The sequence below is a fragment of the Columba livia genome, chromosome 1 (assembly GCF_036013475.1).
Source record: "Columba livia isolate bColLiv1 breed racing homer chromosome 1, bColLiv1.pat.W.v2, whole genome shotgun sequence".
In the NCBI taxonomy this organism is placed as follows: domain Eukaryota; kingdom Metazoa; phylum Chordata; class Aves; order Columbiformes; family Columbidae; genus Columba; species Columba livia.
The window spans coordinates 128,711,974-128,735,088 of record NC_088602.1 but is presented as its reverse complement, the minus strand read 5'-3'; the positions used below and the strand labels follow the sequence as shown (position 1 = coordinate 128,735,088).

Below are 23,115 nucleotides of genomic sequence, written 5' to 3'. Positions count from 1 at the left end.
TGTATGGTAAACAAAGTGTTACTGTATCTAGCCTAACGTTCTAAATCAGAAGCAGATGATACAACAATGTTGGAAGCGCAGAGATGCTTTTTTCCCTTTACCAACTAATTCCTCAATCTGCTATGAGGGCAGCAGGCTGAGAAACACTGATTTAAAACTGAAATGTGAATCGATAGCCTTGCTAACCAGTGTCAGTGCCTTTTACAACCCCAGCATCAGACTCCTTTGTGTCTCCTGTCTTAAACTGCTGTTGTGAAAGTTCTGTCCAACTCTGTACCAGATGTGTCTGCATGTCACCAATATCAGGACAAAAGTCACATGTATGATGGGGAAAACACTGTTTCAGTGTAACAGGAAAATTCATTGTGCTAAACTAGATGATATCTATGGGATGCTGTCTGTCATCAAATCTGCTGCAGTGCCCTGGGATTTGTGTCATGGTAGCCACAGGCACACATGAGATTTCAGCCCTGGTATAGTCAAACATGATGTTCTTATCTTCTTAACATGAAATATCTCTTATTTCCTACTCTGGGATGCCTCTCCAAGCGACCATGGATGCTTTTCAACATCCTCTATCAGACTATCTCATTGAGATCCACCCCCTCTTCCTAGGATTCTCCTTCCTCAGACACGACGCAACTCCCCTGGAACCAGTCCGCAGAAATAAAACACTTCCACCAGCCAGGACAGCAAGACCACATTCTGTTTAATAACAACTCCATAAAGGACTGTACATGCTATTTTGAGCTACCTCCCCTCCTTTACTGTGGTTGCTGCCACATACAGGCATGGAGGTGTATAATGCCATACAGTTTCCTAAATCTATATGTAGTGTGTCTACATGTATGTATGTGGTTGCACATGTATGTATTTATATATATCTTTGCAGAAGTGTTATCTCATAAGTCACATTATCAAAACATGCAAAGTATATCGAACAAAAATTTTCAGGCAAACATGTTTTGGATCTGGAAGACCAAAGGCAAATCAGACTCATTTTAGTTATTAAGGGCTAGTGTGTGACAAGGTAAGGATGAAAGCTTTCAATAGTGGGTTCCTTTCCCTTTTTGTTTTGCTTCCATTCAGTACTTTCCCCCCAAACATGAATGCACCTCTGTAAACACTAGCTTGAAAGAATATATATAATTGCCGTGCAGCCTCCCCTCTACAGAAAACTTGTACAGGCTTGGGGAAAGTTCTTTGAAATTGCTTTGTGGTAACCTCCATTGTCTCATACACTTATGCTAAAGCAGTTTCAGATACTGAGAATACAACATTTGAAGATCCAAGCCTTTAGTTACTTTTAAACATGCTTCAGGAATCTGTTCCACATACCACCCCTGAGACTACCACCTACCACCCTTTTACTTCTCAAATCCTCAGTCTGTACCCTCCCATACCTGAAAAGAGTTGAAACAAGAGAAATCCTGTTCCCTGTAAAATTACTTCTGGGTCACAGCTGTATAGTGTAGGGATTCCCAGAGACCTCCAGTCATGCAAAACATCCACAACTGAGAGAAGAAAAATTGAAGTCAAACAATAATATATGCCTACAAATGAGCTTTTGGCTTGCTATATTGCTCACACATGCAGTATCTGAAAAGAGGGCAAGTCCACCTGTACTTGCCTCATGGTAACTTGGCAGAGCTCTGATTCTTAACCTTTTGACTATCCTCAACTCATTACTGGATTTCCATGCCCAATGAAAATGAGTCCAGAAGGCCAGTGAATCTGGATTAGATGCCTTTATCTTATTAGAAGTAAACCTTGGTGCACTGCCTTATCTCCATAACAGAGAAAAGTCTTTTTTAGATGCTTTTGTCTTGATAGCATGGACATTTGATCCCTTACGGGAAAGCAAATACAAAACTAGGTTTCAGAGAGCATTTAAAATGTCCCCAGTCAAAGCAGATGAGAGAGATCCTCAGTAGCACTCTTTCCACAGAACACTGCAACCTCTCCCTTCCTAGAAGAGAGCAGCTATTACTCATCAGTAGGTAAGTCTTGCCCATGGCAGGGGAGTGGGCACCAGATGATCTTTAACATCCCTTCCAACGCAAACTATTCTATGACATCTGCACTGAGAACATTCTTTAACAAGTCTTTATAGTTTTAGTAAACATACTCTTTGTCTGACAGTCACAGCCTAAATTTTTCTTCTTCCAACAATCTGTATCTGCAGTGGAAAAATATATCACGTATTTATTTTGCTTTGCACAGACCAATACTGACAATCATAGAGTTTCTCCTGATTTCCAAGGGAAATATAACACTTTGTTCTGCCTATGCTGGGGAGAAATGTCAGTGCAAGGATGTAAATAGACCCTAATGTTCTAAGCACAGGTCTTCTATGTCCATTTGTTAACAGGGTAACCATTTGTCTTCATCCCTGCCCTAGTCAATTCATAAAGCTGACTGAGAGAATATAGTGACCTGAAGGGTCTTGCCCAGGCTCCATGACATCATCTGAGACAAAGAGACAGTGATCTGGCATGGATGTCCAGCTGTTTTCTTCTGCTCATGTGCAGGTTCACTACTACTTAGCCTGCAAAAAGCCTATGATACAAAAGACGCACTTGGCATCGACTTCACAGCTTGCATTCATATTTGAGACTGGGCTTTAATGACCGTAGGCTGTCCTACACCTATGTTCAGTTCTAAAAAGTACTACTTTCCTCACATTTTCCCTGTTTATCAGTCCTTTCCCTGAGCCACGACACAGAAATCTTTCCCCATCAGATTGCTACAGGGCAAGAGAATCAGAGATGAAACTGTTACTCATTTATATTTTCCTAGATGTAAAAACACCAACTGCTGATAATCTCTGTATTGGAAGGGCCTTCCTTCCTTCCTTCCTTCTTTCCTTCCTTCCTTCCTTCCTGATGAAGTCAAACAGTTAGTTTAAGGTAAATGCCAGATTGTTTAGAGTTGTCTGAACAATGAACGTGGGAAATTACGTCTGGGATAAGTTAGAAGGAAGAGCTTAGATTACGCCAAAGTTGTTCTGCTCTCTACAACATTTAAAGGTGTATTTATTTTAGTTTGTTTCTCCTTCTAGGTAATTATCAATACAACAGAGCAAACTGAGCTAAATTTAGATCTTCTGGGTTTCCAGTGAGAACAGAACTCACATTAAATTCATCTGGACAAAGACTAAGTTCTCATTTGGTATATTTCTTACATGATTCACCTGAAGAATTAAGCATATTGTGAACTGGTTTTCAAAGATGATGAAAAAGAAGCCAGTACAGGCCCAAATTCAGAGAAGTCTCTTTCCTATCACACTGTCTTACAGAAAGAAGTGTGGCTTGGACTAAGGAGTACCGTATGCTGTACCAATCCTGGAACTACAGCTTGTGTAGCAATTCTATACCTGAGCCCATTCTGCCTGGAGTCTGCCATGAAGCTTCCTACCTGTGTTGTGTGAATGTAGGACATCAAGCTTTGTTGATCTTTTTCCCAAGCCTTTCTCTCAATGTCTTTCCATCTCTGGCTAGACAACTTCTTGATATTGCACAGAGCACACACAGCTGTCCACAAGCCTGTACTGTTGCACACCAGCTTGCCTCACCACCGCACCTTGTACTTCTGTCAAATGAAAAGAACAGTTTGCTTCTCTCCAGTTCTCTTCTCCGGGCATAAAACTATTGTTTTCTAGGTGTTGTACGCAGCACATCATGCACAGACTCTGCCTAGCTGTGAAGTGCCATTCTGGGTCTCACAGTAGATTGCAACTGGCTTAAGATAGAGATAAATCTCACCTCCAAAAGCTGTGCTTCACTCCTGCACAAGGCTCTGCCTCTTGCAATTACAGGAGAAGACTTATCAATATCTTTAGCTATTATGGAGTGTAGTTGCTGAGTGCATACGAGATTTGTGTATGTTAATTTTATTAATTCCAGGCATATATCAAGTTACTCATCTTCTCTTGCCCAATGGAAAGAGTTTATCTCAAAGGAGCCTGTGGAAGAGGAGGAAATAGTGAGGGAAATAACAGGGCATTAAATAACAACAAAGACCAAAATCAGATAAGAGCATACTAGAAATTCTAAGCAAAACACTAAGGAAGGAAGGGGGGAATATGTCCTACCTGTTACCCCAGCTGGGTTTATTTTCCTCAGACAGCTATTTCACAATCAGCTGAAGCCAATTTAAGTTGCATCTGCAACCAAATAAGTATTCTTCAACTTGACCATCTGCTTGTTTCACCAGCCCTTGGTGATGCCTGCCCTTCCAAGTGAAATAATACAAGGAACTGATCCCAATGAAACACTTCTTTTGATAGGGAACTGGATTAGTTTTCAATGGGGCTAGTTCCTAAGCAGCCAAATTAGTGTCAGGACTGGTGCTTCTTAGGCAGTAGAAGTATACAGCTCATTGTGATGGGAGAAAGCATGACAGCTCATTTTAGCAGCTTAGACTCCTCATGAGGATGCCATTTCAAACTGCAGTTTCCCCTACCTGATAAAAAGGCCAACTGCTCTCTTCCTCTGCTCACAGCTGTTTCTCTTTCACTTTTATAGTAGGGTAAAAGTGCACTGGCTTGCTCTGGGGTTAACTGTGCATCAGCATCTGCACAAGGATTGTGGGAAGTGAGCACAGTCAGGGCAGAGGGTTGCCTCCTTCACAGCAGCTCACCATCTGATCTGCTTAGAGGTGTGGTTAAACTCAGTTCTCTGTTGCAAGCCTATCATGAAAGGTGGGTGAATTGTCAGCAGCTTCCCAGAATAAGATGATTTAGAGACACAGAAACTGAAAGAAGATTGATTTCTCCAACACAGACCCTGAGGTAAGGGAGTTGAAGAGAACTCACAAGGTTTGTAAAGAAAGCTTAAGGTTTATATGAAAGAAAAACTAAAGAAACGGTATAACTGATCAGATATGAGCAATTATGGGAAAAGGAACAGGAGAGAATTTCCTTGCAGTGAAATCTGAGATCTTTTTCAATTAGGGTCACTTGTGTTTAAGCTTTCCTTTGTGGCCAGCACAGTAATTTCAACAAGTTGCTGTTGAAGATAAAGGCTTGGGGGGGAAAGATGAGAATCTTCTACCTCTGCTGCTTCAAGAAAATCCAAAATCTTTATGTAGTGCAGCTCTGCTTTACAAAGGGTTTGTGTAAATGAACAGCAGGGCTCAATTTGTTAATAACTGTAGATCAGGGATACTGAGCTTACATTTCTTTCTTGTTTTCAGCCTCACAAATTTTATTTGGGCTTTGAGCATTTAGCTGGCCTCTCTCCAGCTCATTTCTCCTCACTAGGATAAAGGAACTACAGGCCAAATTTTGCTCACAGAGCACCTGTGCCTTCCATATGCTTGAATAGGTGTAGCTATTTAATAATGTATTTTCTGGGAAATCTACTGTAGGTCCCTCTCTCCAATATTGGATATACATAAGCAGCAGGCCTGTTATATAAGAAAAGGCCAAGTTATACAAAATGTTTTCAATTTTCAAAGAGATTCAACTGCCTTTCCAATTCAGCTCCAGATGCTGACTCAGGGAACAAGTGTGGATGGGCAGACCTGCTCTCTCTAGTCAAGCTCCTAGCAAATGTAGATACATTTCTCTTTTGGATTGTGCAGTGGTCATGGAAAATAGCCTTTTTTTTTTTCTCCCAGAAAAAGGCTGACATTTTATTATTCACAGGAAGTTAGGACCTTTATGAAAAACCTTTATAGAATTTAGTAAACTTGAAGGTTTTTATGGACAGTAGTGTTCAACCAGTCTGAATTCACAGAGAATGAGAGTCTATCTACAGGTTTCTAGAGAGTAAGTTATGGATATAAGCAAGGTATAATTCTATCCAATTCCACAGAGGTTAGAAAACTCTACAGATAGGTTTTGTCTTCCTAATGAACTCAGTAGAATTTTCTATAAGATCAATTTTTTCCACACTTTTTCCCAGGTAGGTAATTCCCTGACACTGCTCTGCATATGGAGAAAATGTACACCTTTTAGACATCAATCAAACAGCTTAGTAAATGTACCACATGTCCACATTAAAAGAAAAAAGAAGCCCTGGACAAACTGACTCACTTGTCCCAGTCCTGTAAACAACAGAGAGGGATCATTAGAAGCTACTCTGAAAGTTACCATAAACATCCAGATTGGTCCTGGAGTGGCACATGGGAACAAAATGGTTTGGTGAAAATAGCAACAAGCCAACCAAATCTTCTCCCACAAAGAAACATACCTGACCATTTTTGTTTACCTGAAGGCTTTTTAGAAAAGAAATAAAAAAAGGTTAACACTTACTCATTTGTCATCTTCTTGGCACTTGCCCTATTTCCCTGTTCTGGCTAGTGTGATTTCCTAGGCCATGCTTCATGGCTAGACCCAAATCAGTTCAGGACAATGAGCTAGCACTGGCCCTATGAGAACTGCAGGAGATCATCTTTATCAAGCCTTCCTGCCCAGGGGACGTTGGCACCTGAATGTGTAAACATCTTTAAAGAGATATTGAAAGGTGATCATTCAGGAGAAAAGCTACCTCCTTAGAGAGACGTAAGCAAGCTCAAGCAAATGGGTAAAAAATGGTCACAAATTTTTTTTTCTCTTACCTACACTAAATTACCAGTTTTATGTAAATATCCCAAAGGTCTTTAGATGTGCAATGGAGAGGGAAGTTAGATCTGCTTGAAATGGACTTGGCTGGAAAGACTCGGGCGCTTAGAGAGGAGACTCTCTTAATGCAGATGGCTGTGTAAACAGGAGAAAGCTGAGTGGGGTAAAGTTCTACCTAGGAGTCGCATTCTTACTTTTCATAATTCCTGGACATCATTTGCTTTGCTTGCCAGGAGCTGTCTGAACTCTTGATGATATTACTTCGGTCATATTTTATTCTCCTCAGACATTCTTCTATGCAAATGTGCTGGGACTGAATCTGAATCAGGAACGAAGTATGTATCACTCTCCTGTCATCCAAAAAATACACCAAGTCTGAAGAGGAGGCAAATAAAACACAAATGTATCATGAACTAAACAGAGTAGATATGAGTCAGAGTAAATGAGAATGAGTTGCCACTGGGACAGTATGGCAGTGTCCAGGCAAATACCTTTATCAAGCTCCTCAGATGCAGCGTCTGATCTAAACCCATGCTTTGCTCATGATTCTTTGCAAGAGGTATTGCAATTAAAACTCAGCACTTGGGTAATGTCTGCTGATTCTGTTCAGCAAAACAAATAGTCTTGTACAATATTTTCCTTTTGCTTTTGCCCCTGTTTATTTTCTGGTGAGAACCTGAAAGGAGCCCATTTGTTCAATTTCTTTTGAAAATGCCTCTTGCCCCAAAGGAAATCTGTAGAAACATGACAAGGAATTGCGAGAGACTGAATTCCTCCTAGTCAGTGAACCAGGTTTTTTTAACCAAAAAATATAGAACCTGTACAAATAGGGGAAACTCCTGAACTCAGCTTTCTCCGCTCCTAAAAAACAGATGGGAGGGAAAAACAAGCAGACCAAGTAATGAGCATTATTTAAATTGCTTGGAGGTAAGAAAACATAAGAAGAAAACATAGGCAGGAAGTAGAAATAAATAGAAGAAAACTTCCTCCTATCCGTTTTCCTCCAGTGATATTTGGCACTGCAAGAGTGGCAGAAATGGGGAAGGTACGATGTTTCTGTTAAGTGATGACTGCAGTACAGGCCTTTCCCACTATTAACTGCTTCGTTAGGAACACTTACCCAGCAATATAAAAAAAAGTTTAAAAAAGCAAAAACCGAAAACTCAAATTTAAACTGGATATCTGTTATCTCATAGCCGTACACACTGTTCCTGGATCTCCTGCCTATTCTCTGGGTCTCCCCATACTGCTGGCAAAGGAAAAGACAGAAGGATACAGCAGCAGCACCAAGATGGACAGGTTCTCAAGCCCCCTGCAAGAGTCAGCTTTTTATGACTGTTTCTGTAGCTGAAAATGTCCTTTCCACTGGCATCCAGTGCCCAATGCCAAAAAGACACACAAGTCTTGCCAGCTCATGGGAAGGCAGAAATGTCAAAGAGATAAACAAATAAATGAAATATTAGAAAGAGACCAAAGCATGAATATGTGCGAGCAGAGTTAGAGTCATATCTACATGCATTCTTCCATGCCAGAGCAGAGCCGTGCCCACAGAACAACACCATCTGCACTGCAGCGCGGTCCACACCCACGGAGCACAGTTTGTATCCACCAAGCCTACAATTTCATATCAAGGTGCTATTGAAGATCTGGTTACACAGTGAATCTTTCATCTCAGTACAGTCCATATTGAATACAGCCTTCTCCTCTGTATCGGCCACAATCACAGTACTAGTGCAATCTATATTTGTAAAGCCATATCTTCATTTTAATCCAGTTTATATTTATATATTCTATCAAACGGGACCATGTCCACAGAGCAACATCCATTCTGCCAAGACGTATTCTAGCTACATAGCCACTCCCGATACCAAGCCTGTCTCATCAGCCACATCCCTAGTACCAGAAGAGTTTGTATCCACAGACAAGACTATATTAAACAGATTTAGAAATTATTTACCAACCCAGATCTCTCCAAGCACCTCACATGTGTTGCCCAGAGTAATGAAAATCAAAAATATATGTCCATGGTAGAGAGGAATAAGAGGTCTTCATTTGTTGATCACTTTGAGATTTTTTTCTCATTTAAAAAAATAATTAAATGTCAGGAATGTAAGGTGTGTCTGCTCAGAAGTATGGGGACCTGGAGAGAAGTATCCCTGTAATTTCATTCCTTGCCACCCCTCTCCTTGTTCAGCAGTGATGTGAACTTCACAGAAAGCATCAGTTGTTTGTTTCTCCCTCTTCCTCATCAAAGGACTGCACCCCAGAGGAGGTGACATCGGAGACTTTGCGGCTCAGTGCAGCGTGTTCCATCTCCTCTCGAGGAGACAGTGATTCCAGGTCCCGGCACACTGCATCATCCTCCTCTGGAGAGGGTTTCTTGTTTAGGAGAGGAGCCTTTTCCAGCTGTGGGTTCCCTTCATCCTCAATGTGGTCCTCCATGTATGTGCTGGACTCAGCTCCACCCCCACTTTGAGCAGTCTGCATGGGCCACACGTGGACCAGCCCCGTGCTCTGGATGAAGTTCTGTTCCTGCCGCTGTTGCTGTAGCTGTTGCTGCTGGAGAAGGCTGCTTTGCATCAAAATGCTTTCCTGAAGATTTGTCTGGGACTCATCAAAATTCTGGCCTAAATAGGAGCCAGTTGCTGGGGAAGCGATGAGGGACTGGTCACTGGTCTCCCAGGCATCGGATGAACCTAAGCAATACATGCCCTGTGAGACATAGGAATGAGGCCAGCTATCATACTGTGTCTGGGCCATATGCTCTGCAAGTAAAGGAGGGAAAAAACACACAGTTAGACACTCTCTAGGTCAAGCTGGCTCGTTCAGACAGCTTGTATGCCTGTGCATGGCACTGTACTGTACAAGGTAGATAATTCCTTTAGAGGGGAGAAGGGTGAAGAGTGGTAGGCAGTTCTAGGCAGTAGGCAGACAAACTTGATTATACCCACAATTGACTGCAAGAGCTAGTAGCTTGCCACAGTTGTGCCCAGAAAAGGCAAAGAAACTGGGCTTGGGAGCTTCCCTGTTAAGCTAATATTCCTTGGACAGCTCCACAAATAGGTGATGCCTCTGCTAGATCCCAGTTCCAAAAATTGAGGCTACAAGAATAGAACAGGGTAGAAGGAAAGAAAGCAACATGACCACAAAAGCAGGAAAGGGGTATTTCAAGATTAACAAGAGGCACTGGAGCTCACCTTGGCTCTCCATTAGCTCCTGATAGTTCTCAGAGTAATTGCCTGCTGGGTTCTCCTGGTTTGAGTTTACACTCACATCTTCACCATCCATGGAGGACCAGGCCATAAGAGTTGCCTCAGAAATAGCAAATTGCTCCATCACTCCTGTGCCAAAGGAGACAGTGAGGGGAAGCAGGGATCTATGAAAGTCTCCACTTCTCACCACTCTCTTTAACATCATCTCCTGGTCACACTGTCCTACTCTTATCCTATCTCTGCAATACCCATCACCCACAATTGGTCCTCACCCTCTGCACTATGCATACCATTGGCAATACTCCAACCACAATCTCTCTCTCTTTTCACTGAATGACCCACAGGCTCTCCTGAGTGTGTTTTTCAGGTTACTGCACTTTTGTCTCTCAGTGATTCTGCTCTGGGACATCCCAACCAATCCAATACACATGCCAAAAAGTTAGCACTACCTGCAAGGAACCGAGCCTCCTTTTCACCATCACTCAGGTCGGAGTAGGCATCAGCGTCTTTGCGTGCTGTCTCATGTGTGTGCTGCTGCTGCTGGCTGTTACCTTTGCCCCAGCCTTGCCATTCAATCATGTGAGCCACACGGCCTTGGCCCATAGCCGTTGGCTTTGTGACATGGTCCTTCATGCTGCGAGATATCCCTAAGGGGCCAGACATTAGAAAACAAGGAGGGGCTATTACACAGCTCCAGGGTTGTCTGCCATGCTGTTTACTTGTCTTGAAAGTGGGGCTTCTCCCCTCATTTCCTAACAAGGTTCAGGCCTGGTGTTGGGTGTCTCCCACCTTTCATTGTATCACTCTCCAGGAGAGTTTCTCTATCTTTCCTTGGACTGGCTCTCAGAAGTGAGGGGAAAGGGAAACCCCAAATATGAAAGACCACTTCCTTCCTTGCCTAGAATCCATTTGGACAGAGTTGGGCATGAAGGATGAAGCCTGGAAGTGAATAAAGTAATTAAATAAAAACAGGGTTAAACCCAAGACTGTTTGAGGGGAAGCAATTGAAGATGTCTGAGTTGGGGTGCATGGTAGGAAGCAAACAGCAGTAAGACAAATCTGTTCTTTTAAAGAGCAACAACTAAGAGATTTCTGTATCTAGAACCATGATGGTGTAGATTCTAAGGCCTCAAAAAGTCAAGAGTCAGAAAGGAGCAGCTGAGAGAGCAACAGAGAACTATGGGAAGAGGCATATAGGCCCGTAGAGAGAAGCTGCCAAGGATAAACTCAAATTTTGAGGATCTCACCAGAGAAAGATGATTTAGCCAAAGCCCCAATCCCATAAGCATTGGAGTTGCGTTTCAGCTTGGGGAGGATGGAGGTTGTATCTTCCATGGAGAGCTGAAAAGAGAGATAACATGAGGAAAAATTAGAGGCTATGTAACCGGGACTGGATATTGCATAGTGTTGGTCTTGAGTGAGGCAAGGTCAGTGGGAGAGGCAGAAGCAGGCTGTGAGAAGCCTCTCTTTGGCTGCTGCCAGATCTCCATAGACATGCTGCACTGTTTCCACCTCTTTGTTAGATCTGCGAGATATGGCTGATGGACAATTCAGGGAGCTTACAAGGGGGAACTGATAATGTTATAGGCAAGACACAGTAATATATCATACTACAGATATTAATTTTTATATGTTCTTTTTGGTTTTTGTTTCTTCTCGTATGGTCTTAATAAAACAAACATGACTGTATCAGTGATGCCTCCTGTTTCAAGCACCTACAACTACCTGTAAAGAAATAAGGTCTACAGTTCTGCTTACGTTCCCTTTATTCACTGTGTTAATCCTTAGTCCCTGAACAACAAGTACAGGAAACTATTTGGACAAGCAGCAGTCACAAACATCATCATAAAACACAGACCCTCAAGATTAATTCATCAGGCTTCTTCAGAGATGCCAGGCATTGCATATGAGGCTCAATTTTCACAAGGGCTAAACAAGCATTACTTCTGCTCTTCATTTCAACCTCTCTGAAAATCAAGTCCAGCATGTTTCAAACACAAAGATACTCAAAAATAGTGACCATGACACTCGAAATTTTGAATCCTGACATGAAGCAAGCATTTGGCCATAGGCACACACCTTACAAAAGGCAAGTGGAGCAATAACTGGGGAGTCAAATAGTTGGAGGCAAAGGAAGGCATCATAAAGACATCAAACTGCATATAATCCCAGTCAGTTTCCAAAATATGATAGGTGACTTTCTCTGGAAACTGAGTGTAAATGGAGCAGCTAAGGCATCCTATAACTTTGGACCCAGGAATATCTGTGTGTAACATGTGAGCTGAAGAAGTCAAAAAGCAGGGGAAGAACAGTAAAAAGTGAGAACATAGCCCTTGTTCCATGATGCATTTCCTTTGGTGATGAAGCTGGTTGAAGAATGTCCATCTGTGCCCCCACTAGTCATTCCTACCTGAGCACTGCTGTTCAGTATCCACCCATTTCAAGACAGCCTGGGGGCTGTGCTCTAAGCCACCTCATGGAAATGGTCCAGAAAAGAAAGTGAACTGTGGAAGGTCTCTACCACTAAGAAGTTGGAGAGCTATGACACGAAGGCAGGAATGAATGGAAAGGGAAGGAAATTCATGAATCAGCTTTGATATCGAAGAAGATCTATGGAATTACACTGAGAAAGAGCTGCATTATAAAAGTGCACCATGGATTCAGAATGGGTTGGAAAATGTGAAACTGCAGGTAAGGAAACTGTCTTCTGCTGTCTTTAAGGAAACATGACTCTGTGTACTTTGCTTTCAGCTTGGGCAGAGGTGCAGGGAGTAAAAAAGTTGACAAATTTCTCCAGACAGTTGCTGCATGCAGCATTATTTTCCTGTACAATTTGTTACTCTAACTGAGCCTAGGCAAAAGATCCCAAGCCATAAGTGCCACAATGAAAGAGATGTCAGTAGGGCGAGGGTTAGTTAAAAATATAAGTCCCCTTGATACTCAGCGTCCCAAGTGCTTTCAAACCACGAAGAACAAGAAAATGGCAGGCATTTAAAACTTTTGAAAGTATCTGGAATTTGAAAATGCTTATACTACAAAAAATGGAGCTTCTAATCCTGCCCTTCCAAGTGTACAAAACTATCAAGGTAATTTATATGAATGCATTTTTTAAGCCTCCTGAGCAGAAAAAATAGTTTGGGAGCACTAATATACATTATTCCCTTTTCAGGATGCTGGTTTTGTATTAGTGAAAAAGAAAAACAAAAAAACAAACATATTTTTTATGGCATAGGCATTAAGAGCAACAAGGACCGTGTGCCATTAAAGTGTTTTCTTGTTTCTTCTTCCATTTGTTAATTGAAGTTAACTGGTACTGACCATGTCTCCCAGGGGACTTTAAGAATTCTTTTACTTCTATATGCAAATGAAAATGAAGGATACATTTCCCCAAAACTCCTGGAGAAGATCAAATTATGCTGTAATCAAAGACTAGTGACTTTTTAAAACATGCTGGACAGACACCTTTTTTGTCTAGCAGTGCCCAGAAATCTCAAAAACAGAACATATGAAATGACACACAATTCTTCTAAAGAGGACAAAGGCAATTTAATAGCCACCTGTAGATCTAAATACCTGCCAGACAGCAAAAGACCCAGAAGCAAACAAAAATTCATCACCATCCTCTGAATCATAGACATTTCCCAGAAATTCAGTGATAGTAAACCTTCAGTCATGTTTCCATTCTCGTCTCTGCAGCATCCAATGGCAGACAAATCCTGGTCTTCCTATGACTAGAAATTTGAACAGTGGTGTGGTACATACTCACATTGATACCATCCCAGGAGAAATCTGTCCGTGTTTGCTAAAGAAAGCAGAGAAGGGCATCATGTTAGTGTAACAAACAAGTTGCAAACAGCCATGCAGCTCTTTAGTAGTTTGCCATAATCAACAGCCACTACTTCATCTGATATATTTAAAAAACTTTGTGTCTTTCAAGCTGGTTTCACCCCCTGCTGTTGATTATTGTGTCTGTAGGTACACAGTGTTTGAAGCTACAATAGCGAATAGGATTATATAAAGAGTAAGAGAGATAAAAATAAACACCTTTTTATAAGGGTCCCCTTTAACAGCTCTTCTCTAAATGTTGCAGTGGTGGCACCCCTGCATGGGAGTTGCATCACTTTGAGGCTAACACAAGGAGGAGCTACACTACCTATGTATTTTGAGTATAATACAGCAAGTTACAGAATTATTTTCTGCAGAAATTATTTTCTTGTGTAGTCTTTCAGTTTGTCCATTTTGACCCACTTTCCCCATGCAAACTAGATCCATTTCCCTTATCAGGCATTACAGTACAAATTCATAGAGCATTTCTTTCTGCTGGGACAACTCACATCTCAACACCTTGGTTGAGTTATGTGGACACTCAGGAAAATTTAGATGAATCAATTACATCTATGGTATCCATTCACATAAATCAAAATGTTCATTGAGGTATAGTTTATGTTCATTGACTTTTAGATCTGCATTTGATTTAACTGAATCTTCCATACAAGGTTGGGGCCCACAATTTCTGCCAGGCTTCCATGAAACTCCCAAGTTTCTTGAAGTTGCATTCCAAGCCAGCAAGGTATAATAAGGAAATAAAAATACCTGCACACTAGCATTTCTTAAGGCTTTGCAAATTGTATGTTATTTGTCAATATTATTTGTGAATATAATTCGTGACTCCTCAAATATTATCTGTTTAAAATAGCTTTGATCTTTTTATTAATTATGACTGCATACCCTGGACCTTAGAGTTGAAAATTCAGGTACCTAAGATTGCAGAACCTGCAATAATTCAGAACAGCAAATGAACCATCCCTGAAGATACTGCATGGTATGGTAAATCAATTGACAGTGAGTTACTACTGAATGCATCCCTAAAATTCAAAATGGAGACAAATGTGTTCCTTCAAAATATTTATGGCTGTGCTGCAGAAGCTGGGACAGGCATAGTGCTGGACATTTCAATTAATCCATTATTCAAGGAATGCAAACCTATAGGCTTGTCAGAACTGCCACAGTGTTTTCTATGTTCTGTTCCACTCCCGTCATGAGTAGTTAAAAGCACTTTCATTTGCAAATTCTTACTCACTATAGATATTGTGAAGGGAGTGACTCAAGTCTATACAGTGCAAGCCAAACCACACAGCTGTGAAAGTCTGATCCTTGGGTGCATTCTGGTCCTCTCCCAGATGATGCCTCAATGATGCACAACACCTATTTCTGAAACCAGAAGGAAGTGCAACTTTCTGATCCCCCTAGGTAAATGCATCTGGGACAGGCACTCACCTCAGTGGAAGGTCGATGGAAGCTGCTGCCATGCAGTGAGCTGGTGCTGTCCATATTGATTTGGTCCACATCTTTCAGTCCCTTCCAGTCTACTGCAATCACCTCATTTCCTGTAGGAACACAGCTAGTCAGGCTTCTGAATGCCACTACAATTTGTTCAAGCAGTCTTAAGCCAACTGAGCTCAGTGTACAGGAGAATAACTCAGTTTAAGGCCACAATAGCCTTAAATCTTTCAAATTTTAATCAGACCACCTATACATCATCATCCATTATAGTTCATACAGTTATCTCCATATAAAGACCAGTCATTTGTGTTTTTTCTCAAGCATAATGTATGCTTGGCTAAAGCGTAGCCCTCCCTGCTCCAAAAAAAAAAAAAAAAGAAAATCTAGTCATTATATGTGACTGAGAAAGAACTAATTCTTTTGATATTAAACCATCATCACTTAAAAAGGCTGTTCTCAGAAAGATTAAAGACCTTTTTAATACCTGCCATTACAATTCAGGAAAATTATTTATACACTTACTTTTCTTCTTGACATACTAAACAGACTGAGATCTCTAGGTTTCTTACTGTAGAACGTGTTTCCAGTCCCCTTAATAAATCTGTGTCTCTTTTTAAAAGACATCTTGTTGCTCCTCTTCACATTAACCCATTGTGCCATAACCTAACAGTATATTCTCACATTCAGCTGTTTGTTCACTCAGATCCCTATGCACTTTGCACAGCTTTCTGGGATTGTCACCCATTAAAAAGCAGAGTATTAATAACATAAAATAGAAATTATAAAACTGAATTAATAAAGATAAAAAATATTATTAAGTAAGACTAAATAGTAATAAAAGTGAAACTAAATGTAAAGTAGCACACTTTAAGTAGTCAGCCAAGTAACCAGGACTGCTCTGTGTGACTGCTCTGTCCAGTTAGTGATTTACTATGCTTTCAGCCTTTGTGCCAGGCTCAAACTCTTTTAAAAGTTATTTGCTTCCATGTCATGGAGGAAAGGTTGTACTGTCTTTAAAAGTGAGCCTTTTGGAACCTGGCAAGAAATATAGCTCCCAAAGTGATCATCTGTTCCTGGGATCAATTCAGCAATATCTAGTCTATTTGGAATACATGCCATTGAATGTAAGTGGTTCTATTTTCATTAGCTTTTAAACTTTTTATTTACTCTTAATAGCAATTTTCTTCTCCCCAGGACATTCCCAGGAGCCATCAGCCCACCAAAGGTCCATCTCCACATGCCCAGAGGAGCACATGAGCACAATGACAGGTGGAAACCCAGCTTATGGACTCATGGGAAGGAACACCCTGTCTGGGCCCCTCCCAGGACTGTTCCAGGAAAGTCTCAGCCCCAGAATCCAGGGAAAGACCATCAAGATCAGCCATGGGAAGAGGGTTTCAGAAGCCGTTTCATGACTGAGGGAAGTGGTTACTGCCTAGGGGTAGGGGACCCATTATGGAATGCAGGAGAAGAGTATTTGGGGATTACACTAGATTTATGTGATGTTAAGGGGAAGAACCAATGGCAGGGAAAGCAGGTGACCTCGGTGGTGTGAGGCAGAACAAATCTGAGAAAACAGATGAAGTGATAAAAGGGCCTGGTAGCGTGTAAACAGGTTGCTGATCAATATGGTAGTCTACCCATGTCGTGCACTTATTTTGTGCATTCTCTCTTGTCTTCTTAAATTCTATTTCTAACTAACTCTTCTGGCATGAAGGGTGCTCTGTTTTGGGGGCATGTGTTTTGTGACTGAGGTCTAAGTGCCAGTAACTGGAGAGATGGGAGTGAGTGAAATCAGTTGGAGCAAGTGAAAACGTGAATGAGTGCATGATCACTAGCTAAAATGAAGGTGAAGTGATCTGGGTGCCAGATGTGTGCCCTGTGTGCCTCTGAGGATGAGACCATAGGATGAGTAGGCTACCAGAGGGATCAGGGGAATCCCAACCACCTGTCACAGAGCTCTGTATTTGAGTTTATCTGTGAGTGAGGGGTCTGTACCAGCAACCACAGCATGGCTGTGGCCTTGGGGGCTGCTATGTCCAGGTGCTGGCACTGGGGAGACTGGATCCAGGGGCAGCTAGTGGGCAGAGAGGGTAGCCTTGCTACAGTAGGGATCCATGCTGTATATAGTAGATCTCACAAAATCACAGAATGGTTAGGGTTGGAAGGGGCCTCTGGAGATCATCTAGTCCAACAAACCTGCTACATCAGGTACACCTAAAGCAGGTTGTACAGGAATGTGCCCAGGTGAGTTTTGAATGTCTCAAGAGAAGGAAACTCCACAACCTCTCTGGGCGGCCTGTGCCAGTGCTCTGTCACTCTCAAGGTGAAGTTTTTCCTCATATTCAGATGGAACCTCCTATGCCCACTGCCCTTCATCCTATCATTGGGCACCACTGAAAGGAGTCTGGTCCCATCCTCTTGATATCCAGCCTTGAGATATTTATAAACATTGATGAGATCCCCTCTCAGTCTTCTCTTCATCAAGCTGAAAAGACTCAGCTCTCTCAGTATCTCCTCATAAGAAAGGTGCTCTAGGTACCTAATCATCTTCATAGCCCACCACTGGACTCCCTCCAGTAAATTCTTGTCCTTCTTAAACTGGTTAGCCCAGAACTGGACACAATACTCCAGCTGCAGCCTCACCAGGGCAGAGGAGAGGGGGAGGATAACCTCCCTCAACCTGCTGTTCACACTTTTCTTAATGCACCCCAGGACACCATTGACCTTCTTGGCCTCGAGGGCACATTGCTGACTCATGGTCAATCTGTTGTCGACCAGGACTCCCAGGTCCTTCTCTGCAGTGCTGCTTTCCAGCAGGTCCACCCCTGACCTGTACTGGTGCCTAGGGTTGTTCCTCCCCAGGTGTAGGACCCTGCACTTGCCCTTGTTGAATTTCGTTAGGTTCTTCCCCAACCAGTCCTCCAGCCTGCTGAGGTCTTGTTGAATGGCAGCACAGCTTAGCTCTGTTCCCCACCCAGCAGATGTCAGGGTGATTGAAGTCTCCCATGAGAAGCAGGACATGTGATAGTGAGGCTACTTCCAGTTGTCTGTAGAAAGCCTCATCAACTTCCTCCTCCTGATCAGGTGGCCTGTAGTAAACACTCACAACAGTGTCCTCCTTGTTAGCTCGCCCCTTAGTTTTTATCCATAACGACTCAGGTCGCTCATCATTGCCCTCTAGGCAGAGTTCAAGATATTTGAGTTGCTCTCTCACATAAAGTGCAACTCCTCCACCTCACCTTGCTGGCCTGTCTTGCCTAAAAAGTACATAGCCTTCCATTACAACATTCCAATCATGTGAGCTATCCCACCATGTCTCCATAAGAGCAATGAGGTCATGGCCCTGTGAACGCACACAGATCTCTAATTCTTCCTGTTTATTCCCCATGCTACATGTGTTGGTGTATAGACACTCCAGGGAAGTACTCAAGCATGTGGGTTTCTCATGAGGGGTGCAGAAAGATCTACCGCAGCCGTGTGTATCCTTGAGGTGGCTTGCCTTCTGGTTCTCATCTTGGAAGGCAAGTAAAGAATATTTGTTGCTTGCTCTGATTGCTCTGGCATGTTCCCCAGTTGCATGTGATTGTCATCACCACTTTGAACCCCATACTCCGAGCTCATCAGTTTACAGCCCCTCTATGCTTGCTGTCTTGTCCCACAGCATGTCACAGGTGAGCCCAATTACATCCCCCTCCCTATTATATCTAGTGTAAAGCCCTGTCAACAAGCCCTGCTAGCTTGTGTGCAAAGACCCTCATCCCCTTATGTGTAAGGTGAACTCCATCCAACGCCAGCAAACCTAGTGCGTGTAGGCCATCCCATTATCAAAAAAGCCAAAAATGTGGCAGTGACACCAAGCATGGAGCCGGGTGTTAATAGTGTACCCGTGTGTTTCTTCTAATGTCACTGCCCATGACTGGAAGAAGAGAGGAGAAAATAACTCATGCAACTGATTCCCTCACCAACCATCCCAAGGCCCTGAAGTCTCTTTTAATTGCCCTTGGGTTATGGGTCACAACCTCATTGCCACCCACATGGAAAACCAGTAATGGATAGTAGTTTGAAGGCCGTACCAGGCTGGGAAGTTTCCTGGCAATGTCCTTAAACAGGAAGGCAGCAAACCTCCCTAAAAGGAGGGTCCTTCCAGCATATTGGACCCTCTGCACCACCCGGAAGAGAGTCACCTGAAACTATAATCCTCCTTTTCTTTCTTGTGGAGGTGGTAGGGAGCAGGCCTTTCAGATCATGTGAGCACCTGTGGTGTAGATGGCCCTTTGTTTTTATCAGCCATCGACTGGCTTTCTACTTCCAGAGTCTCATACTTGTTCTATAGAGGCACCTGGGAGGGTAGAGTGGGCAAGGGGATGTTCTCCAAGGGCAAGGGGATGATCTCCATCGCACTCAACCAGAGATGGGAGCAGGATGAGGCTGTTGGTGTTGTTTGTATGAACGCCGAGTATGTCTCTCTGTGTCATTCTGTGTGGCTGGCATATTTGTGCATATATGTATGTATAAGTGTTGTCCATGAAGATACACAGAGGTCAGAAGGAGGGTGAAACTGGAGTTAGGAGCAGAACAGGAGCCTGCCCCTGAATGCTGAAATCCAGTTGCCTCTTCCTGTAGAGGCAACCCCTGCTCCTTCCCTCCATCTGCAGCCCTTCATATGAGAAGGGGAGGGCTGGGGCATCACTAGCACAGAGCTGATCAAGACAGGGATGCTAGAGAGGTAGGAGAAATGCCACCTCCCCAGAGCAGAAGGCAGCTGTACAGAAGACTTCAGTGCAGGTAGCTGTGTCATGACTGTTTTATCTCTGTTTAGCCTAGATCTTTTTCGTGTACTCTCAGTTACATAGTACTGTGGTCCTTCTGTAAGTCTAGGTAGACATCATGACACACAGTGCAAAACAGGCTGCAGCTCTGTGAACGCGCTGCACAGACCCTTCCAGCCAAAGACAGAGACCATCCTTAGGGAGTCTGGTGCTCAGCACATGGGACCTGACAGCCTGTCAGCCTTTGCTCTCAATTCTGTTAGCCCAGTAATGGTTTCCATGAAATGTTAGACTGTGGAAAATATTAATATTATTCTGGCAGACAATGGCATCAAATGGTTGAAGAACATTAATATCAAACATCAAAGTCCACACCTGTTCCATAATAATAGAACTAAAGGCCTATAGAATTTATTTATTACTGGTTTTCTCCAGTTGCAATATCTCAACTACCTAGACAAGGGAAGAGAATGAGTAATATGTGATCTTGCATGCACTATAGTCATAAAGACAGAAAAATTATTGAAAATTCTTGGTCTAAACAGTTTCACAAGAAGAAAGAAAGAAAGAAAGAAAGAAAGAAAGAAAGAAAGAGAGGGAGGGAGGAAGGAAGAAAAAGAAAGAAAGAAAGAAAGAAAGAAAGAAAGAAAGAAAGAAAGAAAGAAAGAAAGAAAGAAAGAAAGAAAGAAAGAAAGAAAGAAAGAAAGAAAGAAAGAAAAGAAAGAAAGAAAGAAAGAAAGAAAGAAAGAAAGAAAGAAAGAAAGAAAGAAAGAAAGAAAGAAAGAAAGAAAGAAAGAAAGAAAGAAAGAAAGAAAGAGAGAGAGAAAGAGAGAGAGAAAGAGAGAGAGAAAGAGAGAGAGAAAGAGAGAAAGAGAGAAAGAGAAAGAAAGAGAGAAAGAAAGAAAAAGAAAGAAAGAAAGAAAGAAAGAGGAGAAAGAGAGAAAGAGAGAAGAAGAGAGAAAGAAAGAGAGAAAGAAAGAGAGAAAGAGAAAGAAAGAGAGAGAGAAAGAGAGAAAGAAAGAGAGAAAGAAAGAGAGAAAGAAAGAGAGAAAGAAAGAGAGAAAGAAAGAGAGAGAGAAAGAGAGAAAGAGAGAGAGAAAGAAAGAGAGAGAGAGAGAGAAAGAGAGAGAAAGAGAGAGAAAGAGAGAGAGAGAGAAAGAGAGAAAGAAAGAAAGAAAGAGAAAAAGAAAGAAAGAGAAAAAGAAAGAAAGAGAAAAAGAAAGAAAGAAAGAGAAAGGCAGACATCAGGAGAAAATAACTCCTTAATATCTGCTAAACTCTTTTAAATGCAGTAATATCTGGGGCAATGTTACTTCCTCTTACTGGAAGTTGGACAAAGGTTAGTGGGTTTGTTTCTCTTCTGCTAGAAATAGCAAGAGCAACATTAATCCACAGCGCAGACATAAAAGATCAAGTTCTGCTCTGAGAGACGGAAGGAAAAACACATGGAAAATCAGAAAGAAGTATGGATAGTGAAGCGGGAAAAGAGAGACTGAAAGCAGAATGTGATACTTTGGCATTGTTTTAATCCAGCTTCTCATTGGTCTCTTTCTCCTTTCAATTGGTATGTTTTTTGGTTTGTAGTGGTACTTCCCTTCTCCAATATAATTTGTTTCTCTTACCATCTTCCATTGCAGCTTCTGCTAATCATCATGACTATTCCATTTGTAGTTTTATCATCAATTTCCTCTTACAGAATACTATTTGCTCCTCTCCATATAGAGCTGATAAGCATTTTACAACATGAGTGGGTCATGAAGCTAATTATAAAGTGGGATTTTTACAAACACATGCTACTGTATTTCTCATTGAAATGTTCTGAAACGAAATTATGAAAATTGAAAGATTTCTTATTTCCTCATCACTGTTTCTGTATTGTGTGTATAGAAAGGATACAGAAGGCTTTCATTTTCATTGAACTTCTAAGAGATTTACTTATTTTTTAAAAAACATTTTATTATATGTTTTGGGGTTTTTTAACATAGTAAACTCCATCCTTGCTCTGGAAGACTCAGTAGATGAATTAAGAACCCATAGGAATCTAACTACATAAAGCAGTGAGAAAAAAACATAGCAGTTTAAATACATAAGTACATTAAGCCACACTGTTCACAGATCATGTTTGCTGTGTATTTTTAACATAAATTTGATAAAAAAGCTCTGACAAACACTCATCAGATAAAAGAAGTCTCCACCACAACTGCAGCAATGTTCCAACTCAAGTCCTTCTCTCTGTTAAAGTACTGTTTAGGTAAAAATCAAGATTTATTTTTAAGCCAGGCCTTTCTAAATAATGAAGATTTAAAACATCTAAAGAGGAAAAAAGATGGGGAAAGAGAACACCCTTTTCTCCACTTTTTTTTTTTTTTTGAGCATCATAACTTTGGACTCTCAGAAATTAGAAAATGCGTGTACTAAGCATTCCCAAGCAATATGAAATAATGACCATTTTTATTAATGCACTGGAAAAAAACAGGAAAGCATCTGGATGGCTGTATCCCACCTTGCTGATCCAAAATTACTACTTTTCCCTATTTCAGTAGTTCATTTTGCCACAAACTTTAATTTATCATGGAGATACAGAATTTCTTAGCTGGAGATATTTTCAGTTTCTTTGCATTTCTGTGATCATAGGAAATTCAACTTGTTTTGAATTACTTATTACTTAATCCAAACAAGTCCATTCTCCTTGGGTTTCCTCTTGACATTTTCTCAATTCCTTTTACCACTGTCTATTAATTGATACTATATTTGGTACCTGTGCCTGTATTTTGTTCATTTAACAAGGTACATTCTTCTACATCTATGCAGAAGCCTTTAATAATCTATTTTGTTGCACATTCTGCGCTGGAAACTAGACATCTCTATCTTCTCTATTTTGTTCCACACTAAGTAGATTAATACAGTTTTAGAATCTTAAATTCTGCTTTTTTTTCTTCCTGACATGATGCTGGTGAGGATGTACACCATATACCAAACACGTATTTATGTCAATTGCGTTCTGATGTGCCATGCCAATTAAGATAAGAGGAAACATGAATTAAACAGTGAATTTCCAATACTGCTATTATCCACTGATAGCAAACTTTTTTTTCTGTTTCTCAAGTTTTACTTTCCAGCAGAGAATAGAAACATTATCATTTGATATTGGTAACCAATGTTAATGTTGGTAAAGACCAATATTTAGAGTAAATGGTTCAATTACTCTTTTCCATTCCCTTATTTTCCCTGAATAACTAAGAAAACAAGAAATGTAATTGCAGTAATTATGATCAGTCTT

General features: G+C 41.4%; 1 protein-coding gene across 5 annotated transcripts in view; it reads right to left on the bottom strand.

The window, feature by feature from the left end:
- Positions 1-691: 691 nt before the first annotated feature.
- FAM131B (family with sequence similarity 131 member B) overlaps positions 692-23,115 on the bottom strand; it is a 55,828-nt gene continuing 33,404 nt past the window's right edge. For 3 of the 5 annotated variants that reach the window (XM_065028695.1, XM_065028686.1, XM_065028705.1), the window contains exons 2-7: positions 15,058-15,167; positions 13,547-13,582; positions 11,032-11,121; positions 10,230-10,440; positions 9,766-9,909; positions 692-9,333 (exon numbers count right to left, since the gene is read on the bottom strand). In XM_065028695.1, coding sequence (XP_064884767.1) covers positions 8,789-9,333; positions 9,766-9,909; positions 10,230-10,440; positions 11,032-11,121; positions 13,547-13,582; positions 15,058-15,111 — 1,080 coding nt within the window. In that variant the 5' untranslated portion in view covers positions 15,112-15,167 and the 3' untranslated portion in view covers positions 692-8,788. Of the gene's footprint in view, positions 9,334-9,765; positions 9,910-10,229; positions 10,441-11,027; positions 11,122-13,546; positions 13,583-15,057; positions 15,168-23,115 lie in introns of all 5 variants that reach the window. The other 2 variants (XM_065028713.1, XM_013368291.3) reach the window with 1 other exon arrangement.